Source organism: Chlorocebus sabaeus, chromosome 16, assembly GCF_047675955.1.
Source record: "Chlorocebus sabaeus isolate Y175 chromosome 16, mChlSab1.0.hap1, whole genome shotgun sequence".
Lineage (NCBI taxonomy): Eukaryota > Metazoa > Chordata > Mammalia > Primates > Cercopithecidae > Chlorocebus > Chlorocebus sabaeus.
Window position 1 is genome coordinate 4,909,239 of NC_132919.1, and position 23,039 is coordinate 4,932,277.

The 23,039-nt window shown below is 52.1% G+C and overlaps 1 protein-coding gene across 1 annotated transcript in view; it reads left to right on the forward strand.

Annotated features, from left to right (window-relative positions):
* The window catches only part of KIF1C (kinesin family member 1C), a 29,890-nt gene extending 7,826 nt beyond the window's left edge, over window positions 1-22,064 (forward strand). The window contains exons 14-23 of the mRNA XM_037987409.2: window positions 996-1,165; window positions 1,345-1,424; window positions 1,548-1,623; window positions 7,555-7,634; window positions 8,472-8,566; window positions 13,317-13,400; window positions 13,813-13,999; window positions 14,128-14,200; window positions 15,402-16,019; window positions 16,798-22,064. Coding sequence (XP_037843337.1) covers window positions 996-1,165; window positions 1,345-1,424; window positions 1,548-1,623; window positions 7,555-7,634; window positions 8,472-8,566; window positions 13,317-13,400; window positions 13,813-13,999; window positions 14,128-14,200; window positions 15,402-16,019; window positions 16,798-17,481 — 2,147 coding nt within the window. The 3' untranslated portion in view covers window positions 17,482-22,064. The remainder of the gene's footprint in view (window positions 1-995; window positions 1,166-1,344; window positions 1,425-1,547; window positions 1,624-7,554; window positions 7,635-8,471; window positions 8,567-13,316; window positions 13,401-13,812; window positions 14,000-14,127; window positions 14,201-15,401; window positions 16,020-16,797) is intronic.
* Window positions 22,065-23,039: the final 975 nt, after the last annotated feature.

Sequence of the window (23,039 nt, forward strand, 5' to 3'; positions counted from 1 at the left end):
AGGTAACTAGGATGTTTGCCTTCCAACATTTGAGGGATTGTCTTGCAGAAGAGAAAGCAGTAAGACTTTTTTATCCCAGAGGGCAGAACTAGAAACACCAGCACACATGACGTGGGGCCAGTTTCAGCTCAACACAGCCAAGAATTTCTTTTTAATTAATTAATTTATTTTTTGAGACGGAGTCTTGCTCTGTCGCCAGGCTGGAATGCAGTGGCTCAGTCTTGGCTCACTTCAACCTCCGCCTCCTGGGTTCAAGTGATTCTCCTGCCTCAGCCTCCTGAATAGCTGGGATTACAGGCGCCCACCACCACACCTGGCTAATTTTTGTGTTTTTAGTAGAGATGGGGGTTTTGGCCTAGCATGGTGGCTCATGCCTGTAATCCCAGCATTTGGGGAGGCCAGATCAGGCAGATCACCTGAGGTCAGAGTTCGTGACCAGCCTGACCAAATGTTGAAACCCCGTCTGTAATGCAACGATGTGGTCTCAGCTCACTGCAACCTCCGCTTCCTGGGTTTAAGTGATTCTCCTCCCCCAGCCTCCCAGATAGCTGGAATTATAGGTGCCCATCACCACACCAGACTAATTTTTGTATTTTAGTAGCGACGGGGTTTCACCATGTTGGCCAGGCTGGTCTCAAACTCCTGACCTCAGGTGATCCACCCATCTTGGCCTCCCAAAGTGCTAGGATTACAAGTGTGAGCCACCACACCTGGCCCCACCTAAAAGTTTTCTGATGGTGCAAGTCATGTAATAGTGGAAAGGACTGGCCGCCTTCTTCAGTAACAAGCTCTCCACCCCTGGAGTTCATGCAGAGAGACTGGGTGCCCGTTTGTCATGGCTGCAGTAGGAGGGCTCCCCGCCTGGTAGGAGGCTGACCAGCGGTCTTCTGTAGTCCTTACAGAATTGTCTTCTGTGAAGCTCTTGGTCTCCTGGATGTCTCTCATCAGCTCCTTCTTTCCTTAGCCTCATTCTTTTTCCCCTATCTCCCTCCCAGGCCTGAAGGCAGAGGAAGGGAGTGTCGGAAGCGCCCTGCCAGCTGTGTCATCCCCCCCGGCTCCAGTTTCACCCTCATCACCCACCACACATAATGGGGAGCTGGAGCTGTCATTCTCCCCCAACACAGAGCCCCAGATTGGGCCTGAGGAAGCCATGGAGAGGCTACAGGTGGGAAGCTGGAGCTGGCAAGGGCTGGGGGTCTGGGCGTTCCTGGGAGTTTACTTCTCCAAAGTCAAGCTTGAGAAAGAAGGAATTCTAGGAGTAGCATGGCCCCAGGGCAGATTGTCCCTACCCTGGGTCTGCTTGACCCAGACCATCCTGAAACCTACCCACCCTTATACTCCCAGGAGACAGAGAAGATAATAGCTGAGCTGAACGAGACGTGGGAGGAGAAGCTACGCAAGACAGAAGCCTTGAGGATGGAGAGGTGTGAGGCCTGACTGCTGGGGTCCTGGGAGGAGTTGGAGGCTGCGGGGAGGTCAGGTCCCACAGGGAAGGAGGTCACAGGCAGTGAAGGTAAGACTGACATTTGCCTCTCCTCTGCCCACAGAGAAGCATTGCTGGCTGAGATGGGGGTGGCCGTCCGGGAGGACGGGGGAACTGTGGGCGTCTTCTCTCCAAAGAAGGTGAGTGAGGAATCGGGCGAGGAGGCCTAGAGAGCCTCTGGATGCTTAGAAAAGAGGCAGCAGGTGCAGGGTGGTGAATGCTGTCCCTGATCGCTCCCTTTGAGTTCCCTGGCTTGTCCCTCCATTTCTGTCCCCACCCTGCCACCACCTCTCTGTTGTCTAGTCATCCCTGCCTTCTCCCTCCAGCCACTTGACAGTCAGCCTCAGGAGAGGGAGAGGACCTGGGAAGTCAGAGGTTGGTTAGGATAGAGACTGAGGCACTGTGCATGCTTTTGTATCATTTGAGGTTTGTATTCTGTGCATGCTTAAAAAGATAACTAAAGGAATCTATTTTCAAAAGGATAACTTGGGAAGACTAGACTAAAGGAATAGAGGAGGCATAAGCACTGCGATGTAAGACAGTGGTTGCCAGTGCAGTGAGGGGTTGGTTATAGATGGAGGCACCCATGTGACTTGGAGCTATGCTGCAACTGGTTTCCTGGAGAAGGTGGTTTGGAAAGTGGAACCTGAAAGATGGACAGGACTTGGGGGGTATGGAGGAGTAGGGCCGACATGAGGTTGAACAGCCTGGGGTACGTGTTGGGGTGAGTGGGACATGCCAGTGCCCGACGCGTGCCTGCCGCCAGGTTTTAGGTGCCTAATAAATCTTTGCTGAAAGGAAGGAAGGAACAGGGCAGGAGAGGTCAGGCTCAGGTGGAGGCAGGAATGATACTCAAAATATTAATAACCATTCGGCAGAGGGACTGACCAGTCAGAAAGGACACTGGCTATAGACAGCCACTCCGCTGTACTGGTGCATACCAATGAAGGGATGGTGCAGAGGCCAGTTTGAGCAGAGCATGAACTTCCAGTTCCACCAGGGAACCAGCCTAGCCCGTTGGACCATGGTGTGAAGCAGCAGAGGATCAGGCCCTAAATCAGATACACTGTGCTCTGGGCCTGATAGGGTCACTGGGGGCTGCCTGGAAGAGGTGATGGGTTCTCAGAACAAGGCTCTTCTCTGTTTTGTAAAGTCAGGTCCATCTGGGGGACTAAGCAAGCAGGGATCACTGAACCCCTGTTCTGAAAAGAGGAGAGGGGTTTTGCCTTGCCTGGCTCAAGCCACAGTGAGGGAGTGAGAGAGCTGTGGGCGGCAGGCCAGGCTGCTTGTCCGGGGTCTTGTCTGGGGCTGGGTACCCTGGGCTTTGGGGTCCTTCTGAAGGAGCCAGACTCTTCTGGGACGCAGCCACATCTAGGTGGAGAGAGGGGCTACAGATGCTCTCAGCATGGCTTCCATCCACCTTTGTATACCTGGAGTTGGGCCATTTCCACCATGGTCGCAAGGATGGAGAAAAAGCAGAAAGGAGTGGGAGACTGGTGGGGTGAAGGTTTGTTCCTTGGAGAGCTTGCAGAGATGCCACCTGCCAAAGCCTGGAGACCAAAGAAGGAGGTTCTTATTTTGTTTTTAATTGTTCTTATAAAGGTAATACACACCAGAGAGAACATTCTAATAGTTCTAAAAGGTGTGTACAGTGAAAAGTCTCTCCGTTTACAGCATTTTGTTATAGAAAAGAAAAAAGTAACTCTCCATCCTTCCCACCCTTAAGTTCCCCTCTCAGAGGCAGCATTCATTATGAGTTCTTTTTTTTTTTTGAGACGGAGTCTCACACTGTCACCCGGGCTGGAGTGCAACGGCATGATCTTGGCTCACTGCAAGCTCTGCCTCCCGGGTTCATGCGATTCTCCCGCCTCAGCCTCCTGAGTAGCTGGGATTACAGGCGCACACCACCACACCCAGCTAATTTTTTGTATTTTTATTAGAGATGAGGTTTCACTATATTGGCCAGAGTGGTCTTGAACTTCTGTCCTTGTGGTCCACCCACTTTGGAGTCCCAAAGTCTTGGGATTACAGGTATAAGCCACTGTGCCCGGCCCATTATGAGTGATTAATATATTCTCTTTGGGCTGGGTGCGGTGGCTCGCACTTGTAATCCCAGCTCTTTGGGAGGCCGAGGCAGGGGGACCATGAGGTCAGGAGATCGAGACCATCCTGGCTAATATGGTGAAACCCGTCTCTACTAAAGACAAAAAAAATTAGCCAGGCATGGTGGTGGGCGCCTGTAGTCCCAGCTACTAGGGAGGCTGAGACAGGAGCATGGCATGAACCCGGGAGGTAGAGGTTGCAGTGAGCAGAGATCGCGCTACTGCACTCCAGCCTGGGTGACAGAGCGAGACTCCGTCTCAAAAAAAAAAAAAAGTTCTCCTAGAGATGCTGTCTAGGGGATGTTATAATACGTGTACAGGCATGTGTTATGTAGAACTATGCACGTTTGCACACATTCACGGCCTCTCTAATACTTGTAGTTGCATAGCTTATTTTACATTTTATTTGTTTGTTTATTTATTTATTTTTGAGACAGAGTCACCCAGGCTGGAGTGCAGTGGCCCAATCTTGGCTCAGTGCAAACCCTGCCTCCCAGGTTCAAGTGATTCTCATGCCTCAGCCTCCCGAGTAGCCGGGATTACGGGCACCCGCCACCACGCCAGGCTAATTTTTGTATTTTGGTAGAGACGGGGTTTTGCCATGTTGGCCAGGCTGTTCTCAAACTCCTGGCCTCAAATGATGCGCCGGCCTTGACCTCCCAAAGTGCTGGGATTACATATGTGAGCTACTGCGCTTGGCCTGTATACCTTATTTTAAAGGTTCCTTTATTTTTTTCCCTGGTGTCAGGGTATTCTGTTGTGTAGATGTAGGATAATGTATTTAACCAGCTTCCCACTGATGGACATTCAGCATGTTTTCCATTCCTTGATACCACAAAAAAGGCTACAATGCATAGTCTTACAAATGTGTTATCTGTAGAGCAGATTCCTAGAAGTGTAGATTTTGAATCAAATAGTAGCCATGTAAAATTTTAATCTATATTGCCAAAATGCCCTCTGAAGATTATAAGCATACCAATTTATACTCCCAAGGGTAACATACAAGACAGCCCATTTCCCCTCACCCTTTTCCACATTCCGGCTTAATAAGACTTTTCTCTTTGCCAGTGTGATTGGTGAGAAGTTGTCTTAGGGTAGTTCACTTTTACATTTTTCTCAAGACGGTGACAAACTATTCTCGTGTTTGAAAGCCCATGTGGCGCAGTGGCTCACGCCTGTAATCCCAACACTTTGGGAGGCCGAGATGGGCAGATCACAAGGTCGGGAGATCGAGACCACCCTGACTAACACGGTGAAACCCCATCTCTACTAAAAATACAAAAAAAGGAAAAAAAATTAGCCGGGCGTGGTGGCAGGCGCCTGTAGTCCCAGCTACTGGGGAAGCTGAGGCAGGAGAATGGCGTGAACCCGGGAGGCGGAGCTTGCAATGAGCCAAGATCGCGCCACTGTACTCCAGCCTGGGTGACAGAGCGAGTCTCCATCTCAAAAAAAAAAAAAAGAACTATTCTCATGTTTGAAAGCCATGTGATCTGAAGCCAGAAGAGAGAACTGTTAGACTCATGGGGGAAATGGGTTTGGTGTGGATAGCTCCAACAGGGAATGGTTGGGTCCTAGAGGAAAAAACTACAGTTTGTCTTGGAGGGAGTCTCCTCTTGGTAAGACCCCCCTCACCGGGGCTAATGATTGCTTAAATCAGTGGTATTCAAACCTGGTTCTGAGTTTCCTTCTCAGGGGCTGAGGAGAGGGGCAGGACCAGACCCAGGGGCTCCCACCCCCACCCTGGGCCTGAGCGGCTTCTTGCTTATCTGCTTGATGTCCTTGGCTTCTAGAGAAGGTTTCATTTTGAACCAAGAGTTATAGGGCTGAAGAAAAAGTTGAAAAGCACTGCCCCAAATCGTGTTCCCTCTCCCCAGGGACAGATTGCTTTCCGCTTCTGGAGCCCATCAGTGTTTGCCAGTCCCAGAGCAGGCCTGACACTGCAGTGTAGGGAAGGACATGGGTGTCCCTCAGGAGAAGTGTCACAGGAGTGATCGTTGGAGCACTTGGGCGAAGAGCGGATGCACAGGATACACAGACACCCGTGGGGGACACAGCTTTGGGCTCTTGAGTGTTCAGGTGGCTCCCAGAGAAACAGAAGTTTGACTCCGTGCTGTTTCCCTTCTGTACCCTGTGCTTTCTGCCTCCGTGCTTCTGTCCAGGCTGCTTTCTCCTGGAGCGCTCTTCCTTGTGCATGTCCACGCCCTCCTCGTCCTCCAAGGCTAGCTCCCGCATTGCCCTTCCGTTAAGTCGTCCTGGTCCCCTTGAAATCCCACAGTTCTTCACTTTGTTCCTCTTTGCATGTGAGTCCCTCCCAGAACACAGAGGCGCTCAACCCCCTGGGAACAAATGAATGAACAAATGGACTTAAGCAAGAGCATGAGACGATCAGAAACTCCCCCATGAGGCATCCGTTTCCCACTTGTTTCCCACTCGTAATGGTGTTTCCATGCCAAGCCTCACCTCCCCTAGCTGACTCTGATTTCCTGACTGGACAGCAGTGCCTGGGCTTGACTCATCTCTGTACCCCGCCTAGTGCTCCACCAGGGTGAGGTGGAGAGGCCACAGTCAGTCCTTCTGCAGCAGAGGCAGGGGTCTTGTGTTCTGATGGAAGGCTCAGGAAAACTTCCTGGAGGAAGGTACATTTCAGACAGACTGGGAGGAACGTGAAGGAAGTGAATGATTTTGGCAGGTGGGGGCAGGGTGGGAGTGGGGCTGTTGTTGGGGACACTGGCGGTCAGGGAGGCCTGCTTTGGAGTGAGTACTCAGGGGTCCGCTGAGTGGAAGTCCAGAGCCTGAGAGAGACGCCTGGGAGGGGGGCTTGCACAGGTGGACTAGAGCCGGGACATGGAGGAGGCCCAGGGATGCCAGGGGAAAAAGCAGGCTCAAGTCCTGCGGGCCTGGGGTTCCAGCTGGAGAGCTCTCAGCAGAGACGCAAAGACATGGCCATAGCGAGGTGTGGGCAGGAAGCTGGGAGACCTGAGGGGTGGCAGGAAGGCAGGTGGGCCTGGGACAGGGTGGTGCCCAGGGATGGACAGGTGTGTGAGGGGGCAGCAGCTGGCAGGAAGGGAGGCTTCCTCAGGTGTGGCAGCAGTGGCATGAACGGGTACAGAGGCAGCAAGGCCTGTGTGCCACCCAGAGTACTGCCTAGCAAGGGCAGGGCTGTTGTAACAGAAACAAGTCAGGAGAAGGTGCTTTGGGAGAAGGGAATGGGCTGGGTTTTCAGCACAAAGCAGCATGACAGTCACTCAGGATGGACTTCGCTGAGGGGCTCAGGCAAGGACAGCCCCAGGCAGGCGCTGCAGGGACGCGGGCTTGAGGTGAAGCAGTCCAGGGAGAGGTAGTCACTGGGGAAGAGTCAGGGAGTCCGCTTCAAGAAACATGTTTGTTCCATTTGCTTTTAAGTTGAAGCGCCACTTTTCATTTTTAAATTGTGAAAGTAATTCATGTGTGTAGGAAATTCAAGGTTGATGAAAGGTGGGGAGCACCAGTCTGCTCACTCAGTCTCCCCCAACTCTCCAGAAGCTGCAAGGTACATTTTGAGGAAAGAAATGATGGGACCTGAGACAGAGGAATATAGGGAAGAAGAAGGGAATGCAGGGGGGTCCAGGACTTCTGGTCAGGGAGTCTGGGGTCGAGGTGCTCTGAAGAGACAGGCCTTGGGAAGGGTTGCTGACCTGGACACAGCTGGATGGGTAGGGCAATTTTTGTAGGCCCCTTGTGTGAGGAGAGGGTGGATCAGGCTGTCCTGAAGGCAGCTGGTGTGAGAGGTGGGAACCAAAGAACCAATGTGATCCTCAGGGTGGAAGGATGACGATGGGAGGAACACAGAGGGCAGGAGAGCTCTCCAGAGTGAGGGGGTGCAGCTGGCAGTGCCAGGCCTGGAGGAGTGTCTCCTCCCACCACTCTGTTTCTTCCTTTCCATAGCAGCCGTGGCTGGCTCCCCCTGACCACATTTCTCTCCCGTCTTAGACTCCCCACCTGGTGAACCTGAATGAAGATCCTCTGATGTCTGAGTGTCTGCTCTACCACATCAAGGATGGCGTCACCAGGTAGCATGTACCCAGCAGCCTGAGGGGCAGCCTGTGCTTTTGGGGTGTGGCTGCAGGGGGTTGGCCACATTGGTGTCTCCCTTCCCTGGTGGTCCCTGGAGATACCTCAGATCTCTAAACAGCTGCCTCCACAGCCCTGCATGCTCTCCCAGCTTCAAGAGAAGTCGCTGAGCCTGCCTGCTCAGTGCTTGTCTTGCCTCCACCTGGCAGTCTGGTTAGGGCGAGACAACCTTGTTTACTGGGGCAGGAGAGTTGGGAAACGTAGACCCCTGCATTCTTAGCCCCTGATGCCATTGCCTTGGCCTCCCTTGGTAGGGCCTTCCCTGGGGGCGGGAGAAGGGAAACACAGCCTGGTCTGTGTGGTTGAGGGCTGGGCAGCTAAAGGCAGGTGGCTCCTTGGGCTGGTATTATGAAGTCCTGGGGGCTCGGTGCCTGCCCTAAAGGGGTGAGGGTGCCCTTCCCCTCCCACCACAGGCATTTGTGGCTGTCCTTGGTGAGCATCGTGGGTAGGGAGTGAGCTCTCAGGATCATCAGCCTAAGGATGGGTGGAGGCCTGTGGCTGAGGGTGCCCCTTTCTCCCAGGTTTGCTTTTTCCCTTTGCTGTAACATGGTGACTAAGAGCATGGCTTCAGAGTCAGGCAGACCTGGGCTCAGATCCCAGCATCACCACTGCCCACCGGAATGACCCTGGGCATACCCGATCTCCTCCCTGAGCCTCTGCTTCCTCATCTGTGAAATGGGAGTAATCTGCTTGGCTCATTGAGTTGGATAAATTAGTGTTCAGGGCTTGGTTAAAGTCTGGCGTATGCTCACACATGTTGGCCACTGCTTCCCCAGGGTCGGCCAGGTAGATATGGACATCAAGCTGACCGGACAGTTCATTCGGGAGCAACATTGTCTCTTCCGGAGCATCCCCCAGCCAGATGGAGAAGGTAATGGCTGAGGGGATGAGAGAGGCCAGACGGGGAGACAGAGAGGCCCCCATGTTCCACCCCAGACACTGAACACAGAGGTCTGGGTCAGGCACCAGGGAGTGCGGCCATATGAAGAGGGGATGCGGTCTTGTCCTCAGAGGGGCTTCGGGCTCATGGGTATGAATGGAGGAAGACCCCAGGCCCGGCCCTCTGCACTCACCCTGAGAGGGCAGACTACTGCGTGCTTAGGAACTGGTGAGGGTCCCAAGGTAGAAATGGGACACTGGCTGGGCGCAGTGGCTCATGCCTGTAATCCCAGCACTTTGGGAGGCCGAGGCGGGCAGATCACAAGGTCAGGAGATTGAGACCATCCTGGCTGACATGGTGAAACCCAGTCTCTACTAAAAAATGCAAAAAATTAGCCGGGCATGGTGGCAGGCGCCTGTAGTCCCAGCTACTCGGGAGGCTGAGGCAGGAGAATAATGTAAACCCGGGAGACGGAGCTTGCAGTGAGCTGAGATCCGGCCACTGCACTCCAGCCTGGGTGACAGAGCGAGACTCCATCTCAAAAAAAAAAAAAAAAGAAGAAAAAAAAAGAAATGGAACACTGGTGAGCCAGAGGGTGGGATTTTGCTGAAGAGAAGATCCTGCCCTTCTTGATCTTGTTAATGAAAACTAGCACCCTGATCCTTTTTAAATAAAGACCTGTATTTGAATATCGGAACTTATCCCTGTGGAAAACCTGCTTTTATCCAGCTATGATTGCCGACGTTTCTTTTTCTTTTTGTTTTTGTCTTTTTGAGATGGCGTTTTTGCTCTTGTCGTGCAGGCTGGAGTGCAGTGGCGCTATCTGGGCTCACTGCAGCCTCCACCTCCCGAGTTCAAGCGATTCTCCTGCCTCAGCCTCCTGAGTAGCTGGGATTACAAGCATGCACCACCATGCCTGGCTAATTTTGTGTTTTTAGTAGAGACGGGGTTTCTCCATGTTGTTCAGGCTGGTCTCGAACTCCTGACCTCAGGTGATCTGCCTGCCTCGGCCTCCCAAAGTGCTGGGATTACAGGCGTGAGCCACTGTGCCCGGCCTTTTTTTTTGAGACGGAGTCTCGCTGTCTCCCCAAGACTGGAGTGCAGTGGCGTGATCTGGACTCACTGCAGCCCCCACCTCCCAGATTCAAGTGGTTCTCTTGCCTCAACCCCCTGAGTAGCTGGGATTACAGGCACGCGCCACCACGCCAGGCTAATTTGTGTATTTTCGGTAGAGATGGGGTTTCACCATGTTGGTCAGGCTGGTCTCAAACTCGTGACCTCAGGTGATCCGTCTGCGTCGGCCTCCCAAAGCGCTGGGATTACAGGCGTGAGCCACTGCACCTGCTGAGGTGTATTTTTGAGGTTGCCAGTTTGTTTTAGTTCTGACACTTTAAAAAAAATAGAATGATTTGGGTTCACATAAACTCAAGCAAAGTCTCTGTGAAAATGAGTTGGGCAGGGAGGCAGGACATGGTACACATGTGCCGTCTGTCAGCTTGGACTTGGTGTATGTGTTGTGCCTCAGAAACCTAGGAGTGCTTGGCCTAACACCTTCCAGGGAACAAGGGACCTGGGACCTGTATGGTTAGCTGTTTGTTTTTTTTTTTTTTGAGACAGAGTCTTGCTCTATCACCCAGGCTGAAGTGCAGTGGTGCGATCTTGACTCACTGCAACCTCCACCTCCTAGGTTCAAGCAATTCTCCTGCCTCAGCCTCCTGAGTAGCTGGGATTAGAGGTGTGTGCCACCACACCTGGCTAATTTTGTGTTTTTAGTAGAGATAGGGTTTCTCCATGTTGGTCAGGCTGGTCTCGAATTCCCAACCTCAGGTGATCCGCCCGCCTTGACCTCCCAAAGTGCTGGGATTACAGGTGTGAGCCACCACACCCAGTCCTAATTTTTATATATATATTTTAATATAAATATATATATATATATATATATATTTTTTTTTTTTTTTTTGAGTCAGTCTTGCTCTGTCACCCAGGCTGGAGTGCAGTGGCGCAATCTCGGCTCACTGCATGCTCCACCTCCCGGGTTCACGCCATTCTCCTGCCTCAGCTTCCCGAGTAGCTGGGACTACAGGCGCCCGCCACCACGCCTGGCTAATTTTTTGTATTTTTAGTAGAGACGGGGTTTCACCGTGTTAGCCAGGATGGTCTCGATCTCCTGACCTCATGATCCGCCCGCCTCCGCCTCCCAAAGTGCTGGGATTACAGGCGTGAGCCACCGCGCCCGGCTAATTTTTATATTTTTAGTAGAGACAGGGTTTCACCATGTTGGTCAGGCTAGTCTTGAACTCCTGACCTTGTGATCCTCCTGCCTCAGCCTCCCAAAGTGGTGGGATTACAGGCGTGAGCCACTGCGCCCGGCCTGGGCCTCGGTTCTTAACAGCAGATTTAAGTCCTGGCCAGAGACAGGCAGAGAGGACTGGGGCAGCACAGACAGGTACAGATGTAGAAGAATGGTTTTTACTAACCATCTACTCTGTGCATCTGCATTGTCTCACACAGCTCACAGGTGAGAGAACTGAGGCTCTCGGGGGTTAGGGGGTTAGGTGATTTGCAAAATAGCACACAAAATGGCAGAACTGGATTCAGACACAGAGTGGAAGGCACCAGGGGCTGTGCTGTGAACTCTGCCCTGGACTGTCAGATTATCATAGGTTCAGGGTAAGGCTGCCTGGGCCAAGCTGGAGCAGTCTTCTCACCCAGCCCCACTTACCCTGCGTAACACCTATACTCTCCTTTTTTATTTTCATTTTCGTTTTTAGTTTTTGAGACAGGGTCTTGCCCTGTTGCCCAGGCTAGGGTGCAGTGGCACGATCATGGTTTACTGCAGCTTCAACCTCCCAGGTTAAAGTGATCCTCCCACTTCAGCCTCCTGAGTAGCTGGAACTACAGACCTGCACCACCACACCTGGCTAATTTTCGTACTTTTTGTACAGACAGGGTTTTAACGTGTTACCCAGGCTGGTCTCAAGGTCCTAAGCCCAAGCAGTCTACCTGCCTCGGCCTCCCAGAGTGCTGGGATTACAGGCATGAGCAACTGCACCCAACCCAACTCCCTTCTTTAGAGAGGACTTTAGATTATCTCCTTTTAAAAATATTAATAGAATTAAACGCCTTTTTTTCACTCTTTTTTTAGTTTTAATAAATGGCATCTGGCTGGGTGCGGTGGCTCCCACCTGTAATCCCACTACTTTGGGAGGCTGAGGCGGGTGGATCACCTGAGGTCGGGAGTTAGAGACCAGCCTGGGCAACATGGAGAAACCCCATCTCTACTAAAAATACTAAATTAGCTGGGTATGGTGGCACATGCCTGTAATCCCAGCTACTCAGGAGGCTGAGGCTGGAGAATTGCTTAAACCCAGGAGGCAGAGGTTGCAGTGAGCCAAGATTGCACCATTGCACTCCAGCCTGGGCAACAAGAGCGAAACTCCATCTCAAAAAAAAAAACACCATCACGATTAAATGACTTTAGATTATCTTGTTTATTGTCTGTCTTTCCAGCCGGAAGTAAGGTCTATGAGAGCAGGGATTTTTTGTTTTATATCACCACTGTATTTCTAAGACCTAATAAAATAGTGTTTGGAAGATAGTAGGAGTGTGGTATATTTGGGTTTAAATCAATAAATGAATTTTGGGGCATGATGAGAAATGAAGAAAAGGTGGGGATAGATGGCACCCCCTCTAGGCACCCGCATCCCGTCCTGCTGTCCACTTCTGCTGCTGCCGTTTCCCTGAGCCACCGTGATGCCCTTGGCTGCCTCTCTCGCCATCATCTTCTGAGTCTCTCTTTGCATTGGCTCATTTCCTGTCCTCTGCCCCTAAGCTGAGTCCTCTGCTCTCCTTGTTCTCCCAGCAGCATCCGTTGTCCCCATCCCTGCCTGATGTTATAGTTCATCCCAGTTTCTGTGTTTCTCTATTACTTCTAGTATAAGTATTATAATAATAAAACATGATTGCATGTTATTTTATAGTTTACTTATTTGGGCCTTCTAACAACTCTTCATTCAGACTTCATTATCCCATCTTATAAAATATCACAGAAGTTAGATTGACTTGTTCAGCATCGCTGGCTAAGGAGCTGCAGAGCCTGGGCCTTTGGGAAACCAGGGTTCCTCTGTGGCAATGGCCACTGCTCCTTGAGGGCAAGGAGTTGCCTCATGCATCTTCGTGTCCCCAGAAACTGGCAGGCTCAGTGATTTGTACTGAGGAGCAGCTTGATGGATGTTTGGGTTGGGCTGACTTTCTCTTGTCGTATGTCAGCTGTGTCTTGAGAAGGTGAGTCAGGCAGCAGTTTGCAAGATGCATGAGGCAGAGAGGTGGACTACAAGCCTGCTGGAGAAACCCAGGCCCCACCAGGGATAATGTCAGTGGGAAAGTAGGAATGGACATCTGGAAGGCAGAAATGACAGGGCCTCTGAGCAGTTAAACATGAGGAATGAATCCTTTTGACGATTATTGGTTTTCTAAGCTGCTACTGGGGAGGGTAGAGGTGGGTGAGTCAGGAGCCACTGCAGAGGCTTCTGGGAATTGTAGTTGGGGCTCTAACCCTCCTTCTGCTCTTCCTTTCCCGTGCTGCCTGCCACCAGAGGGGCCATGGCACCCCCCACAGGTACTGGGGGTGGGACTGGTGGTGCATGTGTGGTTTTCGGGGTAAGGCAAGGTGGGAATCTGTGACCATGACCCACCTTCCTCCAGGGTCTGATCTTTCCCCTTCCTCTGCCCTTCCGTTCAGTGGTGGTCACTCTGGAGCCTTGTGAAGGAGCTGAGACATATGTGAATGGGAAGCTTGTGACGGAGCCGCTGGTGCTGAAGTCAGGTAGAAGCTGTGTCACAGAGTGAGGGTTCTGGGGCCTGGCTGTGTGGAGGAAGTCTCAAGGGAGGGCCTTCTGGGTGCATCCTAGAGGAGGACCCTGAAATACATCAGAAATAGCACGGGGATATAAAACAGGAACTGGGAAGCGAAGGTCAAGGAATCAGTTCTTGGTTTCTCCTGCTGTCCCAGGGAACAGGAAGAGGATGCCAAGCTCTCGCAATTCCCTTTGGCTGATAGGAATGGGGTTGGTCCCTGGGTGTCAGCCAGGGGAGCATAGGCTCCAGCTGCCTTCAGACTTGGGGTGATGGAAGAGAGGGTGTCACAGCCCCTGTGCTAGATCCTCTATGCCTTGGGTGTAGGGATGGGTTTGGTGCTGTTGGGGAGCGAGTTTAGTTTTCCCTCCTCCCATCTCTAGGGAATAGGATTGTGATGGGCAAGAACCACGTTTTCCGCTTCAACCACCCGGAGCAGGCGAGGCTGGAACGGGAACGAGGGGTCCCCCCACCCCCAGGACCGCCCTCTGAGCCAGTCGACTGGAACTTTGCCCAGAAGGAACTGCTGGAGCAGCAAGGCATTGACATCAAGCTGGAAATGGAGAAGAGGTGCGAGGGGGATACCCACGTGCCCCACGGCCCTCTAGGCCATCCCTCCCAGGCCTCTGGGCCCGTGTCCTCCTCTTGTCAGGTACCTCACCAAGGTTGCTCTTCCTTCCCTCCCGGCCCAATCCCAGGCTGCAGGATCTGGAGAATCAGTACCGGAAAGAAAAGGAAGAAGCCGATCTTCTGCTGGAGCAGCAGCGACTGGTAAGGGGCAGCAGGAGCTGGAGATGGGCTGATGGGCGGATGAGCAGCAAGCCTGAGTCCGAGTGCAGTGCTCACCACTGAGCCAGAGTGGGAAGGAAGTGGGCATGGGGGTAAGGGGAAGGGTCCGAGAGGAAAAAGCCAGGAGAGAGATGTGACTACAGGAGGAATCCATTGTGAGGAAGGAAGTAAGATTCCTCCAGTTGACCAGGGCTTCCCATACTCCAGTTGATCATGCCAAGTTTATGATTTTCACCGTATCCAAGTACTACCTGTGTTGCTATTAAGATTGTTCTTTTTTTTTTTTTTTGAGACGGAGTCTCCCTCTGTCACACAGGCTGGAATGCAGTGGGACAGTGGGACAGTCTCAGCTCACTGTAGCCTCTGCCTCCCGGGTTCAAGCAATTCTCCTGCCTCAGCCTCCCCAGTAGCTGGGATTACAGGAGCCTGCTACCACGCCCAGCTAATTTTTCTATTTTTAGTAGAGACAGAGTTTCACCATATTGGCCAGGCTGGTCTCGAACTCCTGACCTCGTGATCTGCCCGCCTTGGCCTTCCAAAGTGCTGGGATTACAGACGTGAGCCACTGCGCCTGGCTGTGGACTTTCTGGTTTGTTTTTGAGACAGGATCTTGCTCTGTCACCCTGGCTGGAGTGCAGTGACCTGATCATAGCTCACTGCAGCCTCGAACTCCTTGGGTTCAAGCAATCCTCCCAACTCAACCTCCTGAGTAGCTGGGATTACAGGTGTGCACTTCCATGCCTGGCTACATTTTTTTTTTTTTTTTTTTTTTAGAGATGGTGGTCTCACTACATTGCCCAGGCTGGTCTTCAGCTCCTGGGCTCAAGCGATCCTCCTGCCTTGGCCTTCCAACATGCTGGGATTGCAGGCACGAGCCACCACCCCTCAGTGGTCTTTTAAGTCTTGCACAAAGTTCCACACTTGATTAGCTACAGCTAATACTTATGGTAACTTTCTCCGTGCCAGCCATGGTTCTAAGTACTCCAAATGGATCTGGGAGGTAGATACCGTCATTATCTCTGTTGTCTAGAGGAGCAGAGGTTAAGCAGTCTGCCCAAGGGTGTGCTGTCGGGATGGAGCAGGACTTGAACCCAGGCTCCCTGATGGGTGCGTTTCCAGTGTCCTCAGTGACACATGGGCTCTGGATGTCCTTAGCCCTCTCTTCCTCTTTCTCTGGCCCCAGTATGCAGACTCAGACAGCGGGGATGACTCTGACAAGCGCTCCTGTGAAGAGAGCTGGCGACTCATCTCCTCCTTGCGAGAGCAGCTGCCGCCCACCACGGTCCAGACCATTGTCAAACGCTGTGGCCTGCCCAGCAGTGGCAAACGCAGGGCCCCTCGCAGGGTTTATCAGATCCCCCAGCGACGGAGGCTGCAGGGCAAAGATCCCCGCTGGGCCACCATGGCTGACCTGAAGATGCAGGCCGTGAAGGAGATCTGCTACGAGGTGGCCCTGGCTGACTTCCGCCACGGGCGGGCTGAGATTGAGGCCCTGGCCGCCCTCAAGATGCGGGAGCTGTGTCGCACCTATGGCAAGCCGGAGGGCCCTGGAGATGCCTGGAGGGCCGTGGCCCGGGATGTCTGGGACACTGTTGGCGAGGAGGAAGGAGGTGGAGCTGGCAGTGGTGGTGGCAGTGAGGAGGGAGCCCGAGGGGCAGAGGTGGAGGACCTCCGGGCCCACATCGACAAGCTGACAGGGATTCTGCAGGAGGTGAAGCTGCAGAACAGCAGCAAGGACCGGGAGCTGCAGGCCCTGCGGGACCGCATGCTCCGCATGGAGAGGGTCATCCCCCTGGCCCAGGTAGGTCTGGCCTTCTCCCGTCCTTCTCTCCTCCCTCAGCTCTTCCCTTTAGGAGTCTGAACCTTCCATCTCAGAGCCTAACCTTCCCCGAGTCTGGAAAAAAATTCACTGCCAAGTATAGCACAGTTTTTTTCCAATATTGTTTATGAACCACATGCCTCACTGTCACCAGACTGCTAATTAAAAATGCAGATTTCTGAGTTCCACCCCAGACCTACTGAATCACATCTTTGGGGACAAATCTGCATTTGTAATAAGCTCTGGGTGTTTCTGAAGTACAGCGAAGTTTAAGACCCACTGATATAAAGTGTGCAGGGTTTTTTTGTTTTGTTTTTTTTCTGAGGCAGAGTCTCGCTCTGTTGCCTGTCTGGAGTGCAGTAGCACGATCTCAGATCACTGCAACCTCCGCCTCCCAGGTTCAAGCAATTCTCCTGCCTCAGCCTCCTGAGTAGCTGGGACTACAGGTGTGCACCACCATGCCCGGCTAATTTTTTTTTTTTTTGTATTTTAGTAGAGACGGGGTTTCACCATGTTGGCCAGGATGGTCTTGATCTCTTGATCTTGTGATCTGCCTGCCTCAGCCTCCCAAAGTGCTGGGATTACAGGCGTGAGCCACCGTGCCCGGCCCTAAACCCCTATTTTTCCAGCTTCCTTATCTGCAGGCTTTTCTCCAGACCCTTTGACCTCCAGGCACTCCAGGTCCCTCTTGAATCCACATGTCCTGAGGATTCAGCTCTCCTCACATCCCTTCTCCTTTTCTCTCACTCCTCCCTCCCAGGATCATGAGGATGAGAATGAAGAAGGTGGCGAGGTCCCCTGGGCCCCGCCTGAAGGATCAGAGGCAGCAGAGGAGGCAGCCCCCAGTGACCGCATGCCGTCAGCCCGGCCCCCCTCGCCACCACTGTCAAGCTGGGAGCGGGTGTCACGGCTCATGGAGGAGGACCCTGCCTTCCGTCGTGGTCGTCTTCGCTGGCTTAAGCAGGAGCAGCTACGGCTGCAGGGACTGCAGGGCTCTGGGGGCCGGGGCGGGGGGCTGCGCAGGCCCCCAGCCCGCTTTGTGCCCCCTCACGACTGCAAGCTACGCTTCCCCTTCAAGAGCAACCCCCAGCACCGGGAGTCTTGGCCAGGGATGGGGAGCGGGGAGGCTCCAGCTCCACCCCAACCCCCTGAGGAGGTCACTCCCCCTCCAGCCACCCCTGCCCGCAGGCCTCCGAGTCCCCGAAGGTCCCACCATCCCCGCAGGAACTCCCTGGATGGAGGGGGCCGATCCCGGGGAGCGGGTTCTGCACAGCCTGAACCCCAGCACTTCCAACCCAAAAAGCACAACTCTCATCCCCAGGCGCCCCAACCCTACCCAGCCCAGCGGCCCCCAGGGCCCCGCTACCCCCCATACACTACTCCCCCACGAATGAGACGGCAGCGCTCTGCCCCTGACCTCAAGGAGAGTGGGGCGGCTGTGTGAGTCCCACATCCTGGGCAGAGGGCCTGGTGGGGCCCCTTGCTAGGAAAAGGGAAGATGCCCGAGACGCTGCTTCCCCGGAAGCGCTGGGGCAGGGAGGCCCAGGAGATGAGAGAGAAGGTCCGAGTAGGTGATAGAAGACGCAGGGGAGGCCGAGCTGGAGGCTGAGGAAAGGAAGAGGGCACGGAGTTGCCAGGAGCAAACCAAAGTGAAGCAAGAGAGGAAGCTGCCTCGGGGCCACCCCTCGCAAGGGGGTGGGTCCCACAAACGCTGCTATGGGTGGGGTGGGGGGCTGGGGTGCTGCGTAGCCAGTGTTTGACTTTCTTTTTAAGTAGGGGAAAGGGGGAGAGGACAGAGTGAGGCAAGTTCTCCCCAGCCTCTGTCCGTCTGTCTGTCTGTCTGTGGTGGTTTCTGTTTCTAGGGAGACATGGTAGGATCATAAGTCATTCCCCTCCTCTTCCAGGCCTCCTGCTGTATTTGGGGGACCTGACTGGTGTGGCTGGAGTCCCATGAGGATGTGGCCCCTTTAATAAAGGATAGTGAACAGGGAGCTTGTGGCCTGTTTGTTTTGGATTTTCATGGAGGTGTAGGTTATATAAGGAAATGGCACAGGTCTTAAGCATACTTACCAGTGAAGTTTTACATGTGTGCTCTGCGCAGGCACCACCCGGATCTGGACATAAGAATGTTTCCATCTTGTCGTCCTGAACTGCAGCCTCCCGTCTCTTCCTTCAGGGTGCGCAGCCCGGTCTTTTCCGCCTGCTTCTTTTTTGGTGGGGGAGGGGTGGAGACAGGGTCTTGCTTTGTCGCCCAGGCTGGAGGTGCAGTCTTGACTCACTGCAGCCTCCACCTCCCGAGTAGCTGGGATTACAGGCATGTGCCACCACACCCAGCTCATTATTGTATTTTCAGTAGTGACGAGGTTTCACCATGTTGGCCAGGCTGGTGTCGACCTCCTGACCTCAAGTGATCCGCCCACTTCGGCCTCCCAAAGTGCTGGGATTACAGGTGTGAGCCACCGCGCCTGGCCTCCCCTGCTTTCATTTTTGCTTATCCAGTGTCTCAATCTGTGCCAGCCACACCACTGTCTGCTATGGACAAAGCACAGAAGGGGGGATGCGAGGGGAGGTAGAGGGACTGCCAGCCTGTCAATGCCTCGCTGGCTGTTGCGGACAGATACAGAAGGACCCGTGGACACAGAGGAGTTCTGCTTTATTAAGTCTCCTCACTTGTTTGAAAGGTCCCCCAAGTAGCTAGTTTCTCCTGATAGCGCATGGGTTGGGCAAGCACTTTCCTGATTGTTTTCATCCTGGTTGTGTCACCTGCCTTCTGGCCGGGTACATCATTGTTCCCAGACTGTTGCCTGCTTGTTTTTTTTTGTTTGTTTGTTTGTTTGTTTTTGAGACGGAGTCTCGCTCTGTCGCCCAGGCTGGAGTGCAGTGGCCGGATCTCAGCTCACTGCAAGCTCCGCCTCCCGGGTTTACACCATTCTCCTGCCTCAGCCTCCCGAGTAGCTGGGACTACAGGCGCCCGCCACCTCGCCCGGCTAGTTTTTTGTATTTTTTCTTAGTAGAGACGGGGTTTCACCGTGTTAGCCAGGATGGTCTCGATCTTCTGACCTCGTGATCCGCCCGTCTTGGCCTCCCAAAGTGCTGGGATTACAGGCTTGAGCCACCGCACCCGGCCACCTGCTTGTTTTAATGTTCTGGATCGAGGCAGCGAGCCCTTGACTATGCCACATTGCCAGGATTTTGCAGGTTAGATTGTACTCCAGCACTGCCGTAGGCTTGCCAGACTCTGGAGTCCCCACATTTTTATCCTGTTCTCAGGAAAACACTTTGACCCACTTGAAGCTCTGAGCTGCTACTGCACAGCTTTCTGAGGCCAGTCTCCAGTTGCAAGCAGCCAAAACCATAGATATGCCAACTGCAGCCAAACCACGGCTCTGGGCGAAGGAAGGATTAGGTTTACTCTTGGTTTCCACAGGGTGTGGTTTCCACACCCCGATGCTCCTACCTTTATTTTGACACCTCTGACTGCCAGGTTTTCACAGACCTGTTGACAGTGACCCAAGACCTGGAATGTAATGGATGGTTTGGCAACAGTGTTTGCTTGAGCAGTTTAAAATCTGGCCAGGGAGACTAAATGTGAGCAAGAAAATGATAGAATACAAAGTTCTCTGGAGGTCACAGGGAGCTGAGTGTTACAGAGAACACTGTGGGGTTCAAGATGAGAAAAATAGCTTGCTAATTTAAAAGATGGATTATTTTTCCCAAAAGACCTTGCCTTATATAAATGTATATTATCCATAATTTTAAAAATGCACTTATGGCCAGGCACAGAGGCTCACACCTGTAATCCCAGCACTTTGGGAGGCTGAGGCAGGAGGATCAGTTGAGTCCAGGAGTTCGAGACCAGCCTGGGCAACACAGCAAAACCCTGTACCTACAAAAAATACAAAAACTAGCTGGGTGTGGTGGTGTGTGCCTGTAGTTCCAGCTACTAGGGAGGTAGGAGAATCACCTGAGCCCATGGAGATTGAGGCTGCAGTGAGCCATGAAGGCACCACTGCACTCTGGCCTGGGCAAGAATGGGACCCTCTCAAAAAAAAAAAAAAAAAAAAAAAAAAATCAACATATCCAGCCTCGCAAGTCAATCTTTAATAATGTGCATGGGCCAGGCACAGTGACTCACGCTCGTAATCCCAGCACTTTGGGATATTAGGGTGTGAGCATCACTTGAGGCCAGGAATTTGAGACCAGCCTGGGCAACATAGTGAGACCCCCCCATCTCTACAAAAAATAAAAATAAAAAATAATAATGCAGGCAAACTTGTTTAGATTTTATTCAGAATAGTGCCTATTTATCTTTTTTTATCTTTTTTTTTTTTTTTTTTTTTGAGACGGAGTCTCGCTCTGTCGCCCAAGCTGGAGTGCAGTGGCGTGATCTCGGCTCACTGCAAGCTCCGCCTGCCGGGTTCACGCCATTCTCCTGCCTCAGCCTCCAAAGTAGCTGGGACTATAGGTGCCAGCCACCACGCCCAACTAATTTTTTGTATTTTTAGGAGCGACGGGGTTTCGCCATGGTCTCGATCTCCTGACCTCGTGATCCACCCGCCTCGGCCACCCAAAGTGCTGGGATTACAGGCGTAAACCACTGCGCCCGGCTGCCTACTTATCTTTTATCTGTGCTACATGTGCCAGCATTCCATACACATTTCATTTAGTCCTTAAAGTACCCCTGTAAAATAGGTCTTTTGTCTGCATTTTTCAGATGGGAAGACTGAGGTTTTGTTTATTTATTTTTATTTATGTATTTTTTGAGACGGAGTCTCACACCATCGCCCAGGCTGGAGTGCGATGGCACAATCTTGGTTCACTACAACCTCCGCCTGTCGGGTTCAAGCAATTCTCCTGCCTCAGCTTCTTGAGTAGCTGGGATTTACAGGCACCCACCACCGTGCCCAGCTAATTTTTTGTATTTTTACTAGAGACGGGGTTTCACTATGTTGGCCAGGCTGGTTTCCAACTCCTGACCTCAGGTGATCCGCCTGCCTCTGGTTCCCAAAATGTTGGGATTTCAAGCATGAGCCACCATGCCCGGCCTATTTATTTTTTTAGAATCAAGATCTTGCTATGTTGCCCAGGCTGAACTCTAACTCCCAGGCTCAAGCAATCCTGCCTCAGCCTCCCAAACCAAGTAGCTGGTACTGCAAGCATGTGCCACCATGCCTGGCTCCTGAAGACAGATTTGATTAGATTAATGACTTGCCCAAATTCAGACAGTTCTTAAGTGGCAAAGTTAGGATTCCAATCCAGGTCAATGTAACTAAAGCCCAAACCCCATCTCATCCCAATATTGGCTGGGTGTGGTGGTTCCTGTCTGTAATCCCAGCACTTTGGGAGGCGGAGGCGGAGGCGGAGGCGGAGGTGGGAGGATTGTTTGAGCTCAGGAGTTTGAGACCAGCCTGGGCAACATAGCAAGACAAAAAATATATAAATTAGCTGGGTGTAGTGGCTCACACCTGTAGCTACTTGGGAAGCTGAGGTGGGAGGATGGCTTGAGCCTGGGAGGTCACGGCTGCAGTGAGCTGTGATTGTCACTCCAGCCTAGGTGACAGAGGGAGACCCTGTCTCAAAAATATGTATAAAAAATAAAAAGAATATCAGACATCACCATCACCTCTCCTAGAAACCATGAGCCCTTCTCCTCAAATCAGATCCTCCGAGGTATTTCATGAACTTGGATCTAGTTTCTGTTCTCTCCCAAATTGCCCAGGTTGTCCTGTGAGTGAGAGCAGCTATTTCATGGGCCACCTCTGGAATCATAAGTCACCCAAACAATCTCAGTTTTCTAGCTCACTCAATCTTGACATTTCTACAATGTCATCCTTGGTTTTCTTGGAAATTAATTTGCTTTTCTTCATTGTCTTTCTTTGGAGCTTCTTTCCTCTTGTTGGTCACTATTTTATTTTTAACTTCCCACACCATACCAGCATATGTTGGTTATTCTTTTAGACATTTTTTTGTTGTTGTTGTTGTCATTTGGAACTTTTGTATCTTGAATAAATTTGGGGATCGATTACATTTTTTCTCCACCAGTCTTATTTATACCTTTCTATATTAAGAGCTTCAAATTTGATTTGGTTTGAAATTGTTCTCCCCCAAACCTTTTTTTTTTTTTAATTTGAGATGGAGTCGTGCTCTTGACACCCAGGCTGGAGTGCACTGGCGCGATGTCCGCTTACTGCAACCTCCGCCTCCCAGGTTCAAGCGATTCTCCTGCCTCAGCCTCCTGAGTAGCTGGAATTACAGGTGCGTGCCACCACACCCGACTAATATTTGTATTTTTAGTAGAGATGGGGTTTTGGCATGTTAGCCAGGCTGGTCTCGAACTCCTGACCTCAAGTGATCTACCCACCTCAGCCTCCCAAAGTATTGGGATTATAGCCGTGAGCCACCACACCTGGTTTTTTTTTTTTTTTTTTAACTTTTATTTATTTATTTTTGAGAAAGAATCTCACTCTGTCACCTAGGCTGGAGTGCAGTGGTGCCATCACAGCTCATTGCAGCCTCAACCTCCCAGGCTCAAGTGATCCTCCCACCTCAGCTTCCCGAATAGGTGGGACTGCAGGCGCATGCCACCATGCCCAGCTAATTTTTTGTAATTTTCATAGAGACAGGGTTTTGTCATGTTGCCCAGGGTGATCTGGAACTTTGGAGCTCAAGCGATCCATCCATGTCTGCATCCCCAAATGCTGGGATTATAGGTGTGAGCCAGTAACCTTTTCCCTTTTATTTTATTTTATTAATTTATTTTTATTTTATTTTTGAGACAGAGCAGGCTGGAGTGCAGTGACACAATCTTGACTCACTGCAACCTCTGCCTCAGCCTCCCGAGTAGCTGGGATTACAGGCGCGCACCACCACGCCCAGCTAATTTTTGTATTTTCAGTAGAGGCGGGGTTTTACCACGTGGGCCAGGATGGTCTTGATCTCTTAACCTCGTGATCCGCCCGCCTCGGCCTCCCAAAATGCTAGGATTACAGGCATGAACCACTG